The sequence below is a fragment of the Protomyctophum parallelum genome (genome assembly GCF_964188405.1).
Source record: "Protomyctophum parallelum genome assembly, chromosome: 14".
NCBI classification, from domain to species: Eukaryota; Metazoa; Chordata; class Actinopteri; order Myctophiformes; family Myctophidae; genus Protomyctophum; species Protomyctophum parallelum.
The window spans coordinates 40,156,536-40,178,986 of NC_139709.1; the positions used below are offsets into that span (position 1 = coordinate 40,156,536).

General features: G+C 42.4%; 1 protein-coding gene across 1 annotated transcript in view; it reads left to right on the forward strand.

Annotated features, from left to right (window-relative positions):
- Nucleotides 1-22,451, forward strand: part of tnr (tenascin R (restrictin, janusin)) — a 111,063-nt gene that overhangs the window by 64,308 nt on the left and 24,304 nt on the right. Inside the window, 2 exon segments of the mRNA XM_083781686.1 lie at nucleotides 3,004-3,147; nucleotides 18,475-18,605. Coding sequence (XP_083637812.1) covers nucleotides 3,004-3,147; nucleotides 18,475-18,605 — 275 coding nt within the window.

Genomic DNA, 22,451 nt, shown 5'->3' on the forward strand with positions numbered 1-22,451 from the left:
GCTACATTGTACCCAAATCTCTGTAGGCTATACTATATTTTTCAACCTCAGTGTGCCTCAGTCCTATCCAAGTAGGCGAGCAATATCCACTTAGCTTTCTCCCAGTAGTCAGTATAAAATGTGTTCCCTGAAACGAATGGATGGCTGCCAAGGCAAGTCGGCCACCTCCACATTCTGATTACGACCACCCGATGGATATGTGGAACCCGGCCCCCGGCCAAGGATGGAGGGCTGAAATACGACCATATAGTAGCTCCCATAAGTGTCAAAGGGAATCTTAAGTTTCAAATAAAAACAAGCTGCCGTTGGCAGTTGTCACACTTCACAAAAGTAACAACCAGTCAAACCTTTAACCACACTCAATCTCAACCATGAAGACATTAACCTCTGACTTTGATAAAGTGTCTTTGAGAATCATATTTTCCGTTGTCCGTGGCTTTTACTGTACACCAACCCGCATCCAGTTACCGAGAGAAATCCATATTTCTTGGAACCATAGAGTCGACGACCGGGGATTTACAACCTCTGTCAGCCAACAGCTGCTAAGTCAGTTACAGAGATACAAAGTTCTTTGTTGACAATTGACATCCATCACAAAAGTAATTTGTGATGCCATATGTAATGTGCTAATATTAAAACCTTTACGTGCACATGGTATCAAACATTGATAGTATCGTGAAAGTTAACGTTCATAACTAAAATATAACCATGAAATATTAGGAACCCAACACACATTTGTCTATGCCCTGATTAAGTGAAAGTATACTGTACACTACAGTTTCTGCGAGTGAGTAAGGTGCTGACAGGCCAAGTCAGTAATAGATCTGGCCATCGTCCTTACACTTGACACACACTTGGAAAGCAGATCGCCCTGGCCAGTCAATACAGCTTTCATCATTGTCAACACGAGTTATAAGTCAAATGACAAGACAGCCCACCAAGCGCATGCCACTGAATTATTGACACTTTGACGTAGTCATTAAATGTCCTTTGTTATTAGGTCAGATTGTGTGGTGATGATGTCATGCTGTTTTACTTTCTTTCTGGTTGATTTTTCGTAATCAATTTAGTTGATATAATTAATCTAGGATAATTTATCTATGTTATTAGTATAACTATGGAGCACCGAAGTCTGACGTCAATATCGGTATCTCATATAAGAACTGTGTTTGAAAAATAAGCACATGTCATCCCGGCCGTTTCACTCATGGAATAATGAAGAATCAACTGACTGCAGAGAAAACGCTATTGTTACTGCTACTGAATTAGTTAACTTTTCACTAGAAACAGACTCTATCATTAGGGATTAGGCTATGAGTGACTGACTGTCGCAAACGATACAGAGACACCTCCCTGACAATAACGCAGAGACAGCTTGTTTATTTTTGGACCACAATGCTTATATGAGACGATTTTAAGATGAGCCCATGTTATTCTCCATAGAAACAGAGAACAGATCCTGCATAGATTAATGAACTATGTTATTAGGTCTGAATGGATTTGGGCTTTTTATTTTGTTTAATTTTGCATTGCCGTCATTGTGAAGTTAGCTTTAATCTGTACCAAAACATTTAGAGTATTTCAAGTTCCAGAATTGAGAAACACATATTAGCCAGTTGAAATTGTATTTTGTAAATTGGACGATACAGTATGCTTAAAAGTGATACACAATTTATTGGATTAAAATAATTATTCATCTTTTCTTCTTCTGAATTCGTCATTATAACATACTGTAATATCATATAAATTCAAATGTGTCTGGATAAATTGAGTCAAGACTCAAGACTCCATCCTAAAGTCTAATTCTGCTTTGACAGAAAAGTCACAATGACATTTTTCAGTTGAAATTGAAATGTGTATTCCGAGCAACATGTCGCACGGTTCCTTTCTGCCCAAAGCAGTATGTAATCAAAGTATATTTGATTCATTTGAATAATAATTATAATGAATTGCATTTCTATAGCGATTTTCCAAGTGCTCAAAGCGCTTTAAACTTTTTGATTTGATTTTGCACAATACAAGAACAATACAAAAGTAAGCAAAATATTAAATAAAAAGTGCCAGGAGGAGGCAAGAAGCCCTGCACAGAGCCTCTTCCTACAGTATGAACAACACAATAAAACATTTAGAACATGATTTATAAACAGCAAGATATTATATTACAAATAACATGATTGCAGTATAAGAATAAAAGTCTACAGCATGATTAAAATACTTGATTATCTATGACATGGTTATATTATGCGTTTAACCCATTAAAACTGTTTAGTAGCCATAAACGTCAAGACGTCTAATTGCCTATTAAAACAGGATAAGTGCCAGGGACGCAATCCCGTAATAATAATAATAAAAAAAAAAGAATATATTTTTTTTTTACATTTCTTTCTTCTTTTTTTTTAAAACGCCCTCTCTTTTTTTATAATGGGAGAATTGGCACTCAGAGCCTAAACTGGTGACCACCAGGTGGCACTGAATGGATGCCACGGGCGTCAAGACGTCTTCCCTTGGGAATTCGATTTATTTATTTATTTTCATCCATATTTAGAAGATTCCTCTAATCTGGTGTACAGGTGACATGCATAATATAATTACAAATTCTTTCTTTCTTTATAATGGGATAATTGGCACTTAAAGACTGGTGGCGCTGAAAGAGTTTTAAGGATTGTCTGGAACGCTGTGTCACCTTAACCTTTATCCATTATTTTGAACTTTAGCTGTTGGAAAAATAGCAGATCTGCAAGCTCATAGTGCGGCACCGAGCTTGCAGATCTGCTTTTTTTTTTTTTTTTTTTTTCGTGAAAATGTGTGAAAATCTTTGAATATATATATATATATAATTATATATATATATATTATTTCATAGCGAACTCAAATATTTGCGTCTGGGGGTACCTGAAACAACATATTTTCAGATGGGGGTCCTTGACAAGAAATAGTTTGAGAACCACTGATATAGAAGAAATAGTTTATGAGTGTTCTACTGTATCTTTCTGTGTTTTTCAGTTTCAACGGACACCATTTTTGTGGAAGGCAACAGGCAGGAGCAGCAGCTCACCAGTTTGAAGCCCAGCACCAGCTATACTGTAGCGCTCTATGCTACCAAGGGGCCTCTGACCAGTGGCACCGTCATCGCCAACTTCCAAACACGTAAGCACTCATTTTGTTCATTATACTCATTGGACTGTTTTTGGGGACCACACTACTAAAGAACAATAGCCAACGACACTCTCTAAATCCACACACTATACGCCTGCAGACTTTGCCACACGAACATGTTGCTGCTAAACCCTTTTTCATTTTTGAATCTTGATTCCGCTGAGAAATTGCCTCCGTGTGCCCGATGTCATGACCTCAGCTGAAAGATACACAGAAGACACTCTATATTTATGACTTCCTTGCGTCAAAACAATGGGATTTAAAATTCAAAATCAGTTTCCCAAAACATTTCATTTTATGAACTTAAATAAAATGTTGATATGAACAAAGTGACTTCAAGACTAACAGCTATTTCACATTGCATACCACTGCTACTGATGTAGTTCTGATCAATAAACTGAGTACATAGATCGGTCCGCCGAGTCCAGAAAGTTTAGTTGTTTTAATAATCAGCAGCTCGCTGATTCACAACGCCTATGTGCGCTTGTGGTCCCCGAGGCTACAGTGCCTGTGGCATCAGGATAGAGATGTCTCATGAAGGTCAATTATTGACTGAAACCTTGCATTAATACGTTTCCATGTAGCCTAAGTGAAGACAGGGTGCCGGGGCTGTTCTCTTTCTAAATATCAAATTACTGGGGGCGGCAGTGGCTCAGGAGGTAAATAGACCGGTTAGGAAATGGAAGGTTCTCGCCTCTCGGTTTGATCCCCAGCTATGCCTGGGTTAGTGTCGAAGTGTCCTTGTGCAAGACACTGAAACCCTATAACTGCTCCCGACGAGCAGGTTGGTGCTTTGTATGGTTTCCTCTGGGTGTGTGGGTGTATATGTAATGTACATTGTAAAGCGCTTTGGATTGGCTGCAATTGAGCACTCATCGCTATATTAAAATGTAATGCTTTTGCACAGTATACTGACTTGCAGATGATTCTCTGATGAAAATCTGTATGTCCACCAGAAAGGTCAGCAATGGAGACTGAACGCAGCGTACGCATGAACAGCCATTAGACTGTCAGCCTGATTGTCATTCACAATCCTGCATTGTTAGAAGAGGCATCATTTCAGAAAAACTAAATCAATATATATGTAATAAATCAGATTGTTTTGCAGCGTTCAGAGGTGGAGAAAGTATGCACAAAATACATGAATTTGAGGTTTAAATGCGAAATGCGTGATGGCAATCCCCTTCCCCTGGTACCCCAAATGACACTCCCGGCTGTTCAGGGCCAAGGAATTGTTCTAGTTTATCTAGAGTGGTGTGTGCCTCTACATAAACTTTATGTTCTAGAGACAGAGAGAGAGAGGGGGGGGGGGGGGGGGTAGAGAGAGGTAGAGAGAGAGAGAGAGAGAGAGAGAGAGCGAGAGAGAGAGAGAAATAAACTTTTCCTGTCAGCTGAGGCGTTCATATCCCCCAAGGAGGACGAGGCGACAGTTTCCTGGCCTGCACTGCAGCAGAGAGACAGAGAGAGAGAGAGAGAGAGACAGAGAGAGAAAGAGACGGAGAGAGAGAGAGAGATAGGGAGGCTGCATGAAACACAAGATACACTCGCGCAACACGCCCAAAAGCTGGGCTACATAATCTCCACTTCAAAACTCAAGTGGGGCTGTAGGATCCAGGCCTATACAGTATATACGCATCACACCACATATACTGTACACAGACACCAGCTCTTGGCAGCAAGGTGCTTCTAATTTGGGAGGCAGACTCTCACAGCCACAAGGCTGTGCTACAGTACCTCTTGTGCTTTTATGTCTTCCCAGAGAGCATTTCTACCCTCACCCTACACACCAACCAGTCTTCTTCAAATGAGATCAGACTGGAGAGATACTTTGATGTAGCTGACAACGTGGAGTCGGTAATGAGATAGATTTTGTGTAGTTTCAAGCGCCACCTTGCTTTTGATCCGGCATGCCGCCGTGTTGATAGTGACTTTCAGTGTAACTGTACCCCCTGAAGAGAGTGGACAGCAATTATTCATGCCACATTCATGTCACTTGGAGTGAAAAAGATTGGATGAGGTGACATCATGTGAAATACTTCCTAGAATGTTTACTTGCTATTGGGCCTCGTCATTGTGAAACACAAGGAGTATGTTGTACTTTACATTTCTATTTTTGAGCGGTGCCACCACTCCATTACGGAGGTGTGTGTGTCTGCGTGTGCGTGCGTGCGTGTCCCAGCACGGAAAGCTGCAAAACTGTCATTTCTCGACCGTTTCGGACGTGGGGCGGCATGCCGGAACCGGGCCGGCCCCCTGGGCACGTTCCTGGGGGTCTGGATGTTGCGGGGACCCCCCGAGGAGCCCCACATGGTAACTCTGTCATTTCTCGACCGTCTCGGACACAGGGCGGCTCGCCAGAACCGGGCCGGCCCCCTGGGCGCGTTCCTGGTGGTCGGGACACGGTACAGTTGCACCGCTCACTTCATACAGGTGTGATTTTATCTAGAATATTGGTGCAGATTGACACAGAGGGTACATTCTTTGGGTAATATACTGCATTGTCTTCTTACCAAATTAGCTTTATATGCACATTCAGTTTTTATTATTAGGACATGAACCCTATCAAAATTGTATACTAAATCTAACCTTTACAGCATTACTGGGGCTGCTTGTTCAGGAGAAAGTTAGCAGAGTTTTATGGAGCCTGCAATACCCATAGGACTGGAATGGAGAATGTTACTCAACTGTCTATGACAGATACAAATTGATATGTAATTGTATTTGGCCATGGACATGAGATTAGAATACCTCTCAATCTGAAATGTCATATAGCCTACTGAATATACATTCAGTATTGTATGGCTTTTGGAAATGTTATCTGTATTTATGAACACTAGCCTATACAAGTGCTTACAATGCACAGCACGATTTTGAGGTATACTTTCCATTTTTGAGGGGCCAGCTTTGATGGTTTGTGTAAACTACTTCTACTCGAAAAAGCACACCTGTGTGAAGTGAGGGGCGATCTTATCATCATACATCATCATCTCATTCCGGGCCAATCAGAATTTACGTCCTCGCCTTCGTCTTCAATGTTTGCGTTACGCAAAGTTTGCGTTTGCACAAACACAAAAAATTGTCCATTCATTGTCATGGCATTTAATGTTTGTGTAGGACAGCTTCTAGTGCACACACACTAGAAGCTGGACATAGGAGGGGCTATCGCCCCTCAAAACAGGGGATGTGAAATGTGACGCGTTATGAGCTTGTAGACTTAGTACTTTTACTTTGCTACTCAAATATATTTGATAATAAAACATTTGTACATTTCAAGCTCCAAAACTCCCACCTCCCACAACACATGACATACCCCCCTCTGTCATACTTTCACTATTCGGAAGAAAATCTACACCCACACATAACACACAGACGGAGATACCAAGTCAAACTGACGCTCAGAATCAGTGAACCAATAGAATCCAGGGAAGAGGGGTCCCATTGGGACAGGCTTCAAACTCTAGCGAGTATTAATTTAAAAAGCCTTTATTTACTCAATAGGGCTATACATTTTAAAGCCATTTAAAAGCCACCAAACACTGACCGGTTTCCACAGACTCTTCTTCAGGGAGTGGCTATAGGCAACCAAAAGGATCCACCTGCTGTTATCGCCAGAACCCGCCCCTCTAGACCAGGAATCACACTGGGCACTTGGGCAGGGGCAGGCTGGCCGGGGCAAAACTTTAGTTGCTATACTGCTAGTCACTTTGGAGATATTAATTTTGATTAGAAAACACACGTTTGCCACTTCAGCCATATATACATTTCGGCCATTTGAAAATAGCAGATCTACAAGCTCACAACGTGTCGCGATTCATTAATTCATTGATCAATTCTTGTTTTATGTAGGGCGGCTGTGGCTCAGCTGTGACTGTTCGCCGCTTCACCTCCCAATGTATGAATGAATGAACCATTGTAAAGCGCTTTGAGCACTTGGAAAAGCGCTATTAAAATGCAATTCATTATTATTATTATTACTGGTAATTGTATGATTCTTCTCGTCAACTCAGTACTGGTGATCTCATGTAATATAATGGCCTGCGACCAAAAAAGCTGCGACCAAGTTTGGTCAGAGCCATGAGCATCCCTTCCATGGTGTCCTGTTTCCTCTGTCTCTCTGGGGTGCTGCAGTACACTACGCTATACAAGACCCCACAGTTTCCTCTGTCTCTCTGGGGTGCTGCAGTACACTACGCTATACAAGACCCCACAGTTTCCTCTGTCTCTCTGGGGTGCTGCAGTACACTACGCTATACAAGACCCCACAGTTTCCTCTGTCTCTCTGGGGTGCTGCAGTACACTACGCTATACAAGACCCCACAGTTTCCTCTGTCTCTCTGGGGTGCTGCAGAACACTACGCTATACAAGACCCCACAGTTTCCTCTGTCTCTCTGGGGTGCTGCAGAACACTACGCTATACAAGACCCCACAGTTTCCTCTGTCTCTCTGGGGTGCTGCAGTACACTACGCTATACAAGACTCCACAGGCTACTGTATGTGCTTATATAAAACACTGTCAAGTTAATGCAGTTTATTTCTTATCCACATGGACCCTAGCGACTATTTTCTGGGGTTGAACATTGGTCAAAAATAGGCTAGCCAATCTACAAGATCACAACGCTCTTATTGCTGAAGAGATTTGGTGTTGAGGGCCAAAGGGAGCGGACCTAATATAGAGTCCTGGGCAACCCAGGTCAACTAATGGGGTGGTTCAAGAGACCAAGCTATCATAGCGTTTTGGAGCAGCATATCTCACAGCTGCAATTCAAAAGGACTCCCCTTAAAATGTGACTTCATTTGGTAGGAGTTAGAATTAAATGAAGCAGCATTGGGGGACTGTTCCCTGAGTTTAATCAAGCACCGGGCCTTTTAGTAAAAGCTCGTTTACACATATACAATGTTTTTGGTCAAATTAATTATAAAGTGTTGCAGGCCATTGAGATTGGCTGCTCAAGTGCCAGCACGTCCATCGTGTGTGTGTGTGTGTGTGTGTGTGTGTGTGTGTGTGTGTGTGTGTGTGTGTGTGTGTGTGTGTGTGTGTGTGTGTGTGTGTGTGTGTGTGTGTGTGTGTGTGTGTGTGTGTGTGTGTGTGTGTGTGTGTGTGTGTGTGTGTGTGTGTGTGTGTGTGTGTGTGTGTGTGTGTGTGTTATTGCATGTGCAAGTGCGCGCACACTTGCACATGCAATAACACACATCGTTCCCCTGCTGGACGGCGCTGACATGTAATCACACCAGGGGGTGACTGAGTTCCCTCGACCTGAGAGCGGCCTTGTCTGGGTGTTCATTAGAGCCCCTAATAGAATTCCTAATGCCCAGTTATGCTCTGCTAACACAGCCTGGTGTTCTTTTTTTAGGCTCTTACGCTCTGATAGGAAATGTCACAGTGTGAATGGGCTGTGAAAGGGGATGCGAGTGCACTGACTTGGTTGGTTAGCTTGTCTCGATCGCTGCCAAATGCCAATGTCTCTCTGTTTCAGCCTATCTCTGTCTCTCTGTGCTTAGCCATGGAGACTCACACCACACCACAACGAGAGAAGCTGTAGCAACACTATAGTCAAACAGATTATAACACACACAGAATGGATTCACAGTTTGTCCTCTAGGTTTTTTCACCCTTTTCGAGCATATCTGTGGTCATCATATATGGGCATACCTCACAATCTATGCCACACCAATGGGAAAATTTCCATATTTGTGTATTTTTATATCAAAGGTCCATAAAAATCCAATTTTAATTACTTCCTTTGAACGAAAGCGTGATGACGTGTCGAGTCCTGCATGAATATCTTTTTTTTTAATCTTTTAATCTCATTCAAGATGACATCCAGAGAGTGTATTACTCGTTTTAATCTTAATCATCATGCTAAAATATGTATCTGAAAACATTATAGGTTTTAAATAAGCCACAAGCTTTACCGCCCGTCTCTCTGTGACAAGTAAACAAACAAACTCAACGCACGCGTCACACACGCACACGCACATGTAATGGAGCTACGTCCCATACCCTGGAGGGATGCGACTAGAGATGTCCCGATACTGTATCGGTATTGGCCCTTATTTATCAGGTCATATCGGTATCGGCGAATATGCCAGTCTAACCACTGATCCGACACAGAGGTAAGGGGTTGACATAAAAGGTTGTGGCATGTGGAGTTTGCTTTCGAGTTGCCCAAACTGCAAGTGTTGCCACAGCATAAACACAACACGAGATATATAGCTAGATAGCTATAAACACAACACGAGATCACAACACTGGTATCAGTATTCGGTATCGGTAACACAGAAATTGTGGTATCGGGATCGGATCGGGAGCGAGAAAAGCGTATCGGGACATCCCTAGATGCAACGTTCTGATTCATTAAAAAAAACCCACAGCTTTCTGTTTCAAATTGAAACTACAAAATAAAATGCTCCAAATACTTGAATCACTTAAACTCGACTACTAGAGTGTTGTGGTTGACTGCATGGAGTGAGTATGTCCCTCTTATGGTGTATCTTCAGTTATTGCTGTACAAGGCTTTCCCCAGAATGTGGATGCTGGGGTAAGTGGTTAGTGAAAGTGTTTCGTCATCCCCAGTCCAGAGTCAGGGCTATGTCACTTCCCAGCGATTTGTGGTACAGTATTATTCTCTGAAATGCTGAGCATGCCACATTGCCGCTGCAAGGCAACACAGCTGCCCAATTAGAACAATTAGCCTGTTATTGCTGGTTCAACATGGCTCCTGTGCCGCTGTCATGACTAGGCAATGTAAAGCCAGGCTCACCTCCGATTGTATTTAAATACAGTAGCATTGCTGTTGCTTTTGTTGTTGTTTTTAGTGTACCATGAGACCGATCACCGATGGGCATCACAATTCCTTCCTTTTTTCTTTCCTGAATATTAAATAGCTTCAGACTTACTGACTATTTCCAGTCCTCAGTGAGACTACACAAGGGGGAAAAACAGAAGGACAATTAAAATGCAAAGACAGATTTGATCATCTGGATCTCGAGATCCACATCTCTGTAGACCCCATTATGAAACTTGAAATGCACTCTGTCGAGGTGCCAACACGCACACACGTAGGCCATACATGACCTACTTGTGTGCAAGCAGAGTGCGCAAGTACTGCTACTAACTAATGAATATTACAACTGCTGTTCTAAATCCTTTTTGACCCGTTATTGACCTTATACCTACCTTGAAGCGTACCTTAGTTACGTCACCATCAACAGCCAATAAGAGACCACCATTCTTACTGACATACTGTACATACAAGTATACATACATACGTTACCTTTTACCCACCCAACACTGAAACATATCTTAATTACGTCACCATCAACAGCCAATTGGGGGTATCTATGCATACATACATACCACTTTTGGTCCAGCCAACCTCAATACTTGTGCGCTCTGCTTGCGCAAGTATAGTAAAAGTTAGATATTGTTGGACTTCCTTTGTTGGCCTACTGGCAATGTGCACAAGAAAGTGGTCTAGGGGTTTTGTGAGATTATCCCTGGACGCACGCAAGTCATTTTAAGCAGACGGTGCAACCGCAATGGGGACTGAATGTGTCACATTTGCCATTTCCACTCTCCATTGGAAGAGATGGAGAGTGGAATTGCTTTAACAATTTGTGCAAAGTACAGTTTTTTTATTTAAGCGTTCTCAATAAATAAGAATGAGATAAATAAGTAGTGCTGCTTTTTCCACTTTGAACCCATTTTTCTTATATCACAGATTAGAATGTTGTTCATTTCAGTTCATTAACCCCTTAGAAGAAAAAAAAGTCCTTCTGCACACCTACAGTGGACAGGTGTGGCACATAACTGGAACTGGAGAAGTAGAGAGAAAAGGATCCCGCACACCTGTCTTCACTTAGAATTAGATTTATTGAGCAACGTTTCGGTCGTTCAGACACTCATCAGGCTTCATCATGATGCCTGATGAAGGTCTGAACGACCCTCAAAACACATTTTGACCTGAGATCAGATTCTAAAAATGTCTTCTACATCCTGACAGTTTTCTGAAAAAGCTATGTTTCTATGTCAGTCGTTCTTCGATTTTTCTAAAAAGGGGTTCCCGCCCAAAATGGGTCAACCCCAAAGTATTGATTACAAAAGCAGCAGATTATGAAAGCAAACAAATCCCCAATATAAGACATCCAAAGCCCATAGGCTCACCCAATTAAAAAGCCAGCGCACGGACGTGACATCTACTCTACCCTGTTGAACAACCCAGTCCCTACAGTCAACATCTACTCTACCCCGTTGAACAACCCAGTCACTATAGTCAACATTTTCTCTACCCCGTTGAACAACCCAGTCCCTACAGTCAACATCTACTCTACCCCGTTGAACAACCCAGTCCCTACAGTCAACATTTTCTCTACCCCGTTGAACAACCCAGTCCCTACAGTCAACATCTACTCTACCCCGTTGAACAACCCAGTCACTACAGTCAACATCTACTCTACCCCGTTGAACAACCCAGTCCCTACAGTCAACATCTACTCTACCCCGTTGAACAGCCCAGTCCCTACAGTCAACATCTACTCTACCCCGTTGAACAACCCAGTCCCTACAGTCAACATCTACTCTACCCCGTTGAACAGCCCAGTCCCTACAGTCAACATCTACTCTACCCCGTTGAACAGCCCAGTCCCTACAGTCAACATCTACTCTACCCCGTTGAACAGCCCAGTCCCTACAGTCAACATCTACTCTACCCCGTTGAACAACCCAGTCCCTACAGTCAACATCTACTCTACCCCGTTGAACAGCCCAGTCCCTACAGTCAACATCTACTCTACCCCGTTGAACAACCCAGTCCCTACAGTCAACATCTACTCTACCCCGTTGAACAACCCAGTCCCTACAGTCAACATCTACTCTACCCCGTTGAACAACCCAGTCCCTACAGTCAACATCTACTCTACCCCGTTGAACAGCCCAGTCCCTACAGTCAACATCTACTCTACCCCGTTGAACAACCCAGTCCCTACAGTCAGATTATAACCAGGACTCGCCTCAGACCGTTCTTCCATCTGCTCCACTGCCGCTGTTTGTGTTTACTGCCCGGGATCCGTTTACACAGCCTGTTTAATGAGAGATTAGATATGAAAAAAAAAAACAATCCCAGTCATCTTATTCACATTTTGAGTGTCCTCTGTGTGTCGCAGGATGCTGGGACTGTGGAAACCTGCCAGCGACTAAAACTAACACCTGTTTACCTGATTGTGTACCCTCTGACACTCGACCTGTTTAATTAGACGCAGAGAATGAGTGGATGAGAGGGGGAATAAAGGAGGAAGGAGAAGAAAGAGTCGTGTGTGTGTGTGTGTGTGTGTGTGTGTGTGTGTGTGTGTGTGTGTGTGTGTGTGTGCGAGCGCGCGCACGCACGCGCCATGTCTTACACAACCATTACATAACCATTTTTTAACGTATTCCACTGCTCTGAAAATATTGTGTTTTGAGCGCTGCAGTGAGAAGCAGTGGTTGAGTCTGTGGGCAGTTTTATCATTAAGCTCTCAAAAGCCTCACCCTCCTTCCCAATTCTCTCTCTCTCTCTCTGTGCTTCTCTCTGTCTCTCTCTCTCTGCCGCATCTGTTTGCAAAGGCAAGATATATATATAATGCCAATGCTGAAGCAACATGATCCACCAGCATGAGGTGACGACAGCGAGGAACAACAACACATTTCCACTCAGCCTCTCTGGCCAAACAGAATAGGAATGGCAGTTTGTGGGGATTACAGGACGAGGCGTATGACAGAGATGAGATGACGGAGTAGATAATCAGAACGTGTCCAGTGTGCAGGGACCTTTAGTGTTAGTTTGAAGAACATTCAGGTTATTTTAATAAATTTTAAAGGGATTGTGACATAAAAAAAAAGGTTTTGGAATTGTTCTTATTTTTTTTAGGTTTTCTAATCTCAATTGCACCCAAAAAACATGAACTTTTAACATTCAGTAGATTTTCTGTGACCTGGGGTTTTCTGGCTCAAACAGGTGCTCTGATTTGCCGGCAGTAAGTGATGTAAGACCCTGCAAATTTTTGAGGAGATTTGCGGGTGGGAGGAATAGGAAAGGAGGCGGCTTGATATATGGCAGGACGGGGCGATTATGGGCTGAGAGGAGCAGTGGAGAAGAGAAAGGATGAGGCCGGGAGATTATTGGAGGAAGATCGTCCCCCACGTCAATATGGAGACGTGGACTCTGGTTCACCCCAGTAGAATATCGTCACGTGGAAACCTTCGAAGTTCCAAACTTTCTACCACTTTCACTTTCATTAAAACAAATGTAATGAAGCTCACACCCCGTTGTGACGCGTCGTGAGCTCGCAGTTCAGCAACATTTGTGTGACACGTCTGTAGGGCATGATTTATACATTCTTTTAAATGTTAAAACATATAAATGAATATGGCGATACAAGGTTTCTGCCCGACAGCAACACAATCCTTTCAGTCTAATCTGCAGAGCGCAGTTTTCTTTCCTCCTCCTCTCTCCATCATCTTATCTTGTCTTTAAAACTCTCTTACTCTGTGAGGCTTCTGCCCATTCACCACCTGAGATGAGTTGCCCTGGACACTGTGAGGTTATCCAGGGGCGAACACACACTGTTAATTCAATGAAAGGAGAGATCATACCAATATGGAATAAGCGAATGTTTATTGGAAAGATTATTTTGGCAGCAGTTTAGCGAGCAAAATGGCAAACGTTCATATCAGAAGATTATTTTGGCGATTAGACTCCGATTGCATTTATTGAATAAGATTAGCTTTTAATAGGGAGAACCCCCCCCCCGTTGGAGCATTGGAGTCTAGATGCTGGTGGTGGCAGCTGAGCAGATGAACCTCCTTCCTTCTCAACACTAGATGACAAGGTGGAGTTGGGCATGGAGGTGTAGGTTGCTTGTTGCAAACTGAAAAGAGAATGGCTAAGTGTCAGAGGCAGTGATATTTAAAGGCGGAGTCAAATCACCTGATTGGCTGCTGCAAAGTGCCCGTGCTAGGATTTGTGAACAGATTTTGACAGTGAGAACGGAAATGACGAGCTATGATAGGCTGAAAGGCGTTGGTTAAGATCTTCCTTATTGAACCTTTGCTAAAAGCTACATTTAGTACAACATATACACACATGATCACACACACACACACACACACACACACACACACACACACACACACACACACACACACACACACACACACACAAACAATGCCCTCAGTACCCACATACCTGACTAACTACCTCAAAAAGTGAGTGGCACCCACAGTCACAATACTAGAGGGAGCTGAAACAACAATCTGGTACCACCCACATTCAAAACAAACATGGGGACATTCTCCTTCTCTACAACACAGTCACCCACAAGGCAAGGGTACATGGTTGATTTGACATCATTTGAGCTTTACTGAAGTTTTTTGGAGTGTGAGCGCTAGCTCTGGGCTCAACCCTGGGTCAGCCGTTGAACTAAACTAGCTAATGACACAAGGCAGAGCATTCTTGTCAGCCCGTCACTGAAGGGTTATGTTATTTAATTAGAGAGAGAGAGAGAGAGAGAGAGAGAGAGAGAGAGAGAGAGAGAGAGAGAGAGACGGCTGATAATCAAAATGTCACAGAGTCAGAGGGGAGAAGTAGGTGATCTTTCATCTACTCGTCAGCATTGACAGTGCAGTAGGCTATTATTAGCAGAGCAGGAGCTAATCTTTGTAATCACCTCTACCACACTGTGAGCGAATGGCTGACAATGCACCCCGCAGGTATGACGTAATCCCGGGAAACCACTTCCCCAACACAAAGTCAACCTGTGTCGTGCAGTAGGTGGCATCAAAATGAGCTGCCGCTGTGTCAAAAGGCCTGTCCTACGACACAGGGAAGCAGAAGTCACCCCCAACTCCAGTGATGTAAGTTGTGGAAAGAAGCCACGGTAATCATCAATCATTCGCTAAAAGTGCTGTTTGGGGAGAGAGAAAAAAAAACAACAACTGCGTGTTAAGTGTGATGTAATGGCTGGTAAACTTGAGTCTGCTCCCCAATTGAGACATTGTAATCAGAAAAATATCCCAAGACAAGGGTGATACATACATATGGGTGAATGAATGTGCTTACTGCATGGAGTAAGAAGTCACTGTCAACTTCAGAGAGAAGTGATAATCTTAGGTCCTGGCTCATAAACTGGACCGGTGCCCAATTTCCTGTGCGTGCGTGTGCGCGTGCATGCGTGCGTGTGCGCGTGCATGCGTGCGTGTGCGCGTGCATGCGTGCGTGTGCGCGTGCATGCGTGCGCGTATCTGCCTGGGATACAATTCTGTAATTTATACACTTTTGCTGTTGCTGCCTATATTTGAATCCTGCAGTTATATGGGATTTCACCATCTGCATAATCCTATTTAGCCTTTAAATAATTCAATATTTGTTGTTGTTCACTGTCACGAACGCAGGGATATTAAAAGAGTATGTGAGACAGCATGTCCTAAATAAGACCTGCGGCAAGATGCACCATATACTGTAAGCTTCATCTTGATACTACTGTATACGCGTGTTTACACACTCACAATATGAAGAGAACAACATGCTTCCTTAAGCCTTAAACCAAGTAAGCTTTGCTTGCGTACTGTTGGGACCTGGGGATTACAGCAAACGTCGTGCACAATTATAAGACAATTAAGACGCATTTACAGCTCAATCACCTCGACTGTTGCCAACATTTCACACGGCTACATGCAACAGACACAGACAGTCTGTCATCTTGCCAGGCTTGTCTTGTTCTCAGCGGAAGGACAGTAGCGTGACTAACTGATTTGTAAATCATGTAAATGGAAACAATTTCAAGCAACCCGTGTCCAGCAGGGGTAGCAAGGCAGACACAAATGGATAAATGAACACTGAGGTTTTGACTGTCTGCAATACATGTTGCTCCAGTCAGGCTGACAGAACTCCCATTGACACTGACGTTGCTGCTGCACAATTAGAGATATTCCATGGTAAATTGTCAAACCCGTCAAGTTGTCAAATTTACTTTGGCTCTTTATGCTACTACAATATTCCCTCTGAACAAGAGACTATAGATTTGAAATGCTTGTTTGCACCTAATACAATATTTTGATAGGAAGAGCGTACTCCAGAATTCCCCTGTTTGATAAGAAGATTGTATTTAGAAATGTCAGTGCAGTTGTTACATTTTTCAGTTTTTGGTACTCCTATTTTGGCTTTGACTTTCTTACCTTAATGTATGTCAAACAAGACTTTATTCCACTTCATAACTACAATATCTATTCTGGGAATTATACAGGTAGGTATATGTGGCAGTTCACCCTGCCACTGATGATACATTTAACGACCTGTATTAACTCCTTGATGGCCAAGGCTACGTCAAGCCCATAGACTGCCATGTTAATTGACGTAGTAAATCAACAAATCCCTCCAAGCCAATGACGTTATCTGCGTAGTAGACGTACTGCCCTGTCAGTACGTCTTTTTATAACAAAATATTGCAATTGTTTGACATTTTTGTAATTATTTTTATGTAATCTACCAAAAACCGGCCGAAACCCGCGCGATCGTGCACTATCGTGCACGCGCGCCGTCTCTATGTGATCCGCGGCAAAAAATGTGATATTTTGGGATGTTCCTGGCCGTTTTTAAGCTTAATCTGACTAAGTTATGACAAAGCTAATGTTAGTTTAGCAATCCGGACGGACAAGCTATAAGCTAGGGGTCAAATTAGCTTCCTTTGTTTACCTCGTTTGACAGGAAGTGATTTAGCCAGATTTAACACTTTTGTCAAAATCAGAATAATGGAACGTTCCTGCCATCAAGTGGAACCTTTGGGTATTACTTTGAAATCGAAAGTAAAACTTAATGTATTGTATTTAGATCGCTGATCCCTCTTATTGCATTAAAATGACGAATTAAGAAATGGGGCATTGGCCAGCATTGGCCAGATTTGGCGACTTTTTGAATGGCAATCGAAAAATGTGAGATATGACCACAATGTCACGAAATGTCTCATTTTATAGCTCCAAGTCACTACTTTACAATGAAAAAATAATTATGATTATAGCTTGTTCCATCGTTTACTTATAAGCTTTTTAGTAGACCTTGGTTTCAGTGATAAGTCAAACCAAGGTGTACTAAAGTGCTTATAAGTAAACGAAGGAACATGCTAGGAACATATTTAGTTTTTCGGTGTAAACTAGAGATGTGCAGCTTTAAAATGAGATATTTCGTGACATTGTGGTCATATCGCACATTATTCTATTGTCATTCAAAAAGTCAGCCAAAGCTGGCCTAAGGCACAATAAGATGTTATTTTAGGTTGGCAACTTGGCCATTAGTGGGTTAAGTTCCTGTGTTATTTTCCCCACATGACCTATAACAGGAAGGTTGTGACACAAAAGGGTTAAAGTTTGAATTCTTTATTGTGTATGTTGCAGAAAGTTATATTATTTTGACTTTATTTGATATATATATAATATATATTGTTTGATGCTTGATTCAAGTTGATTAATAATTGATTGTTGCCTCCATTGAAGGGATGTGTGTGGGGTGTGGGGAACATGCCAACAGTGTGAGGGTTTGTTTAGAGTACTCTGATTTATCATTGTTTATATAATGTCGATAATTGGTTGAATTAATAATATGTGACACTTGTGTATGTATCCTTGAAATGTGATGTCTCTGGACATAAATAATTAACTGGTTTAATTGTGGAAGCAATTGATTGTGATTTACATTTTAAACATTTGAATTGATTCAATATTAGAAAGTATTTCAACCACAATAACCCTGGTGTCCTTATTTTGTGAATGCATTATAGGCAAACAAAAAACATTATGAAAATGTGTTTTGATGCCAATAGCCCAATACTATTGTACTTTTACAGTAGTTCTACTGTACATTGCCGTATTGATAACTTTTACTACAATTGAGTACATTTTCCAGTGACCACCGATACCCATCTTGTTTGACTGAGTCATGAAATGCTACTTAACCCATTTTGGGTGGGAACCAATTTTGGTGTTGGCATCATGTTATAATTTAGCTATTGAAAAATAGCAGATCTACAAGCTCATAGCGCGCCACCGAGTGGCGCGCTACGAGCTTGTAGGTCTGCTATTTTTTTTTCAGAAAACTGTCAGACATGTTTTGAATCTGATCTCAGGTCAGAATGGGTTAACGTTAAGGTGTACACTTTGAATACAATCTCTTCCACAGACTTCACACTTCCAGGGCTCTCCCCCTGTGTGAGTCCTCGTGTGGCCAGTATTTGGCCATGAAACTCTGATGACTTACAGTTCTAAGTGATGGATGTTGTTGTTGTGTGTCTGATAGCCATGGACGCACCCCTGAACCTGACAGCCAGCGAGGTGAACCACCGCAGTGCGCTTATCTCCTGGCAGCCGCCAATGGCAGATATCGACAATTACATGCTCACCTACAAGTCAGCCGACGGCAGCCGCAAGGTTCGTATGGAGATACAGGACACGCACGCACGCACGCATGCGCACACACGGCGGCAGTGATGTAAATAGGTTTACAATGTAATGAGTCCACGGGATGCAGGGATGGTCTTTTAGATGAGTCCCACATCAGGGATGGTCTTTTAGATGAGTCCCACATCAGGGATGGTCTTTTAGATGAGTCCCACATCAACGACGTTAGGAGTCATATTTTGCCATTTTCACAAATTGCAGCATTTAACTCCCATTTCATTTTATATGGTTATAATAAAAACTAAATGAACTAGAATAAAAACCAGAACAGTAGTGCATCCCGTGGATGCAGAGGTCGTTGTTTTATTGCGTCCCCTTAACTATAAACTGCGTTTTGGGATGCAAAAGGCACCCTATTTTAATCTCTGCAGCGGTGTATACTCAAAGGCGCCACTATACATTTCAGACACATGGGTTGTCTTCCTACATAATCCCCAGTAATCCGTAGAAGAAGGGTCCACAGACCCTTACAGGTCTGAAGAACCTGGTAAGGTATTATATTGTGTATATGAGCTGTTTGAACTTGTAAGATGCGTCATTGATTGAGTCCCAAAACACAAGGAACAGTTTGTCAGTTCATTATACAGTAAGTACAATAAGGGACACTTTTTTAATTTATTTTATTTTTTATCTTTTCAAATAAGGGAACTATAATTTCAAGGGATGGTTGGGAACCCATATGTCTCACACACATCATGTCTGTGTTGAGTGATTTGTACTGGTGTTAGCATTGACCAGTTGGTGTCAGCCAGAGCCATCTAATAGAAGAGTTGCGATATTGAGGGGGCAGAAAAACAGCCCGACATACCACTTTGAAAAGTGGCATGTCACTTTTCCAAAAGTGGCATGCCATTTTCAAAGTGGCATGCCATTTCCAAAGTGGCGTGCCATTTTCAAAGAGCATCTCCGGCTAATAGGTGTGAACGATTTTCCCTGTCACTCAAGACGGCTCCTTGTTCTTTTGCGTCAGTAACTCATGTGCCAATGCTGTGGTGGGTCGGTTCCAGCTGGGGGTCTGTGTTGCATCCTTTGTGCCTCTGCATCCTCACTGTACTGTACTGTACTGTACTGTACTGTACTGTACTGTACTGTACTGTACTGTACTGTACTGTACTGTACTGTACTGTACTGTACTGTACTGTACTGTACTGTACTGTACTGTACATACTGTAGTTGCCGTCGGGTGGAAAGCTTATGTCCAGAACGGTTACTTATGTTTCAATGGATCCAGAGAAACTATTAATAATGCTTTTCATTGGTTTCATGAAATAATATACGTTGGTCGTTTGTTCTCATATCCTCTAATCGCCAACATTTTACATTATGTTTTATATTCATTAAATCACCATCGAAAACAACACAAACAAAAAGTAGTTGCCATGATACCATAACCAATGTTTTCAAATTGATGATTCTGAATCAACATTGTGCACTGTTTGTTCTTAGAACAATAGTATAGACTTATTGACCATAATTATGCAGATCGCGGCCATCTTGCCATTAACTTAATGGTAACTAGGAGCAATTTGCCTTTGACAGCCCATACATCCAAACAGAAAAGTCCTCTGATTGTATTAAACCAGAGGTTCCCAACCACTGGTACTAGTACCACTAGTGGTACTCTGGTTGGTACACAGCGCCCAAAAAGGAGGAAAAAAAAGACTAAAGTGGAATGAAATATTTATATTACTACAGGTTTACTATTGGCTGAAATAAGCATGACAGCACAACTACTGTAGCCGTTAATAGAATATTTGAGAACAGAATAATCACATTAGAAATATAATCAGTCACGGCCTTTACCGCATGTCATCCCCCCATCTCTCTCCCGTTTCCTGTCAGCCTACTATCTGTCCCTTAAAAAAACAAAAAAAAATCAATAAAAGGCGTAAGCCGCAAAAAGAATATCTTAAAAAAATATATATATATATATAATCAGTTGTGCTGATTTGTGATTAGACAGAGTCTTGTCAGAGCAGCAGCATTATTGGCGTAGGAATGCCACAAAATGTGCAGGTATACGCTCCTGTATCGGTTATGGTGGTACTTGGGAGAGCCAAATATTTTCTGAGGTGGTACTTCAGTATAAATAGGTTGGAAACCAATGTATTAAACAACGCTTCCAAACTCCAATGGCAACATGGCCTCGGTCTGCGTAGTCAATTGGCATGCATACCAGACCCAACTAAGTGTAACTCCGGCTTCACATTCTGCTGTCCACGTCGTTTCACATTGGGTCATCAATGAGGTCCTGCTTACTAAGGCAGAAAACATTGCAGCGCAATTACCTCCGCTGTAACCTGACCATATAGCAGCCATTCAGCCCACCTCCCTCTGCACAGCCACATAATGGACTTTAGCAATTTATGACCGGTATCTGCCGGGGCGATCTCTTATCAAGCAGTGACCTATTCGGTACTCCATTAGCATTCACGCATACGTAGAGGACGTGTATCACCATTAGTTAAGTGTTTTCAAACACATGCGCGTGCGTCATGCGACATGCATACACACAGCACCTATACTACACACTCATGCATCGTTTTAATCAGAAACCTCGCGTCGTCGTATTTCCGTAATTGTGTTCCCCTGTAAATTAATGCCCTACTTCATCATAGTACAGTTTGCTACAAAAGTAGCGAAAACACCCCCGTCTACAAGCTCACGACGTGTCACATCGTGACGTGAAAAGTAACGCTTTTGGACATAATGAGGTTTCCTCCGACGGCAACAATATGCAATTAATACTGAGTGCGTAAATGCAATATCACCCTAATGGCAATGTCGTGCCAAAAATGTGAAGATTTACAACCTCAGCTTAAGCTTTACCGAGCTAGGGGTTTTTGGGGGTTTTTTTTGGCACGTGACACTGATGTACGACGGAGCAGAAATGTAGCATTATTAAGACTGATCTGCAGTATAAAGGTTGCAATGAAATTCTTATCTTGACCCTGAAAGCAGAGAGAGAGTGTCAGAGAGACAGAGAGACACCATTTACCACCTGCTCTGCTGAATAATTCACAGTGACATATTGCCTGGAAATGTGTGACTTTTTCCTGGTTCAATATTTCATTTAAATTATTTATTTTGTGTTGCCAAGTCATTATAGCCCCTGGTGGAAGAGAACGCACATGCATTTCAGTTCAACTGAGTTCACAGGCACACACACACACACACACACACACACACACACACACACACACTACTACTACTACTTAGTGCTTATTGCTGCCAACCGCCTGAACTGACAACACTTCAAGTCTTACCCGATAAAGACATAACGCAGAACACACACGCACACACACGTGCACGCGCACACACGCGCGCACACACACACACACACACACACACACACACACACACACACACACACAGATGCACGGAGAGAACACAAAATCTCCCTACACGGCATGCTGCTTGAGATTTGTACAAATAAATATGGTGGCCAATTGAGACATCATTCATGACATTCATTTCCACAAAAAGAAAATAGTTGGAATAATGTGTTCCTTCCACGCGTTTACGTCCAACCGGGGAAACTCTCCCCTGTCCGGTGAAAAGAAGCAGCTTGGACTCACTCCTCATGCATAGAAGTATAAGCATGAGGTCAGTCCGCTGCCCTCCCAAGGTTGGCAGAGGAAGTGTATGCGACCAGGATTACATTAGATAATTGACACTGGGTGAAAAAATGGGTTGCAAAACCATGGGATAAAAATGTATTTAAAAAAAGAAAATTGAGTTATGTCGAGTTATGTGTTCTGTTATGACAGCACCCCCCTCCCCCTCCTCCACGTATCTCCCTTATAAATATTGAAT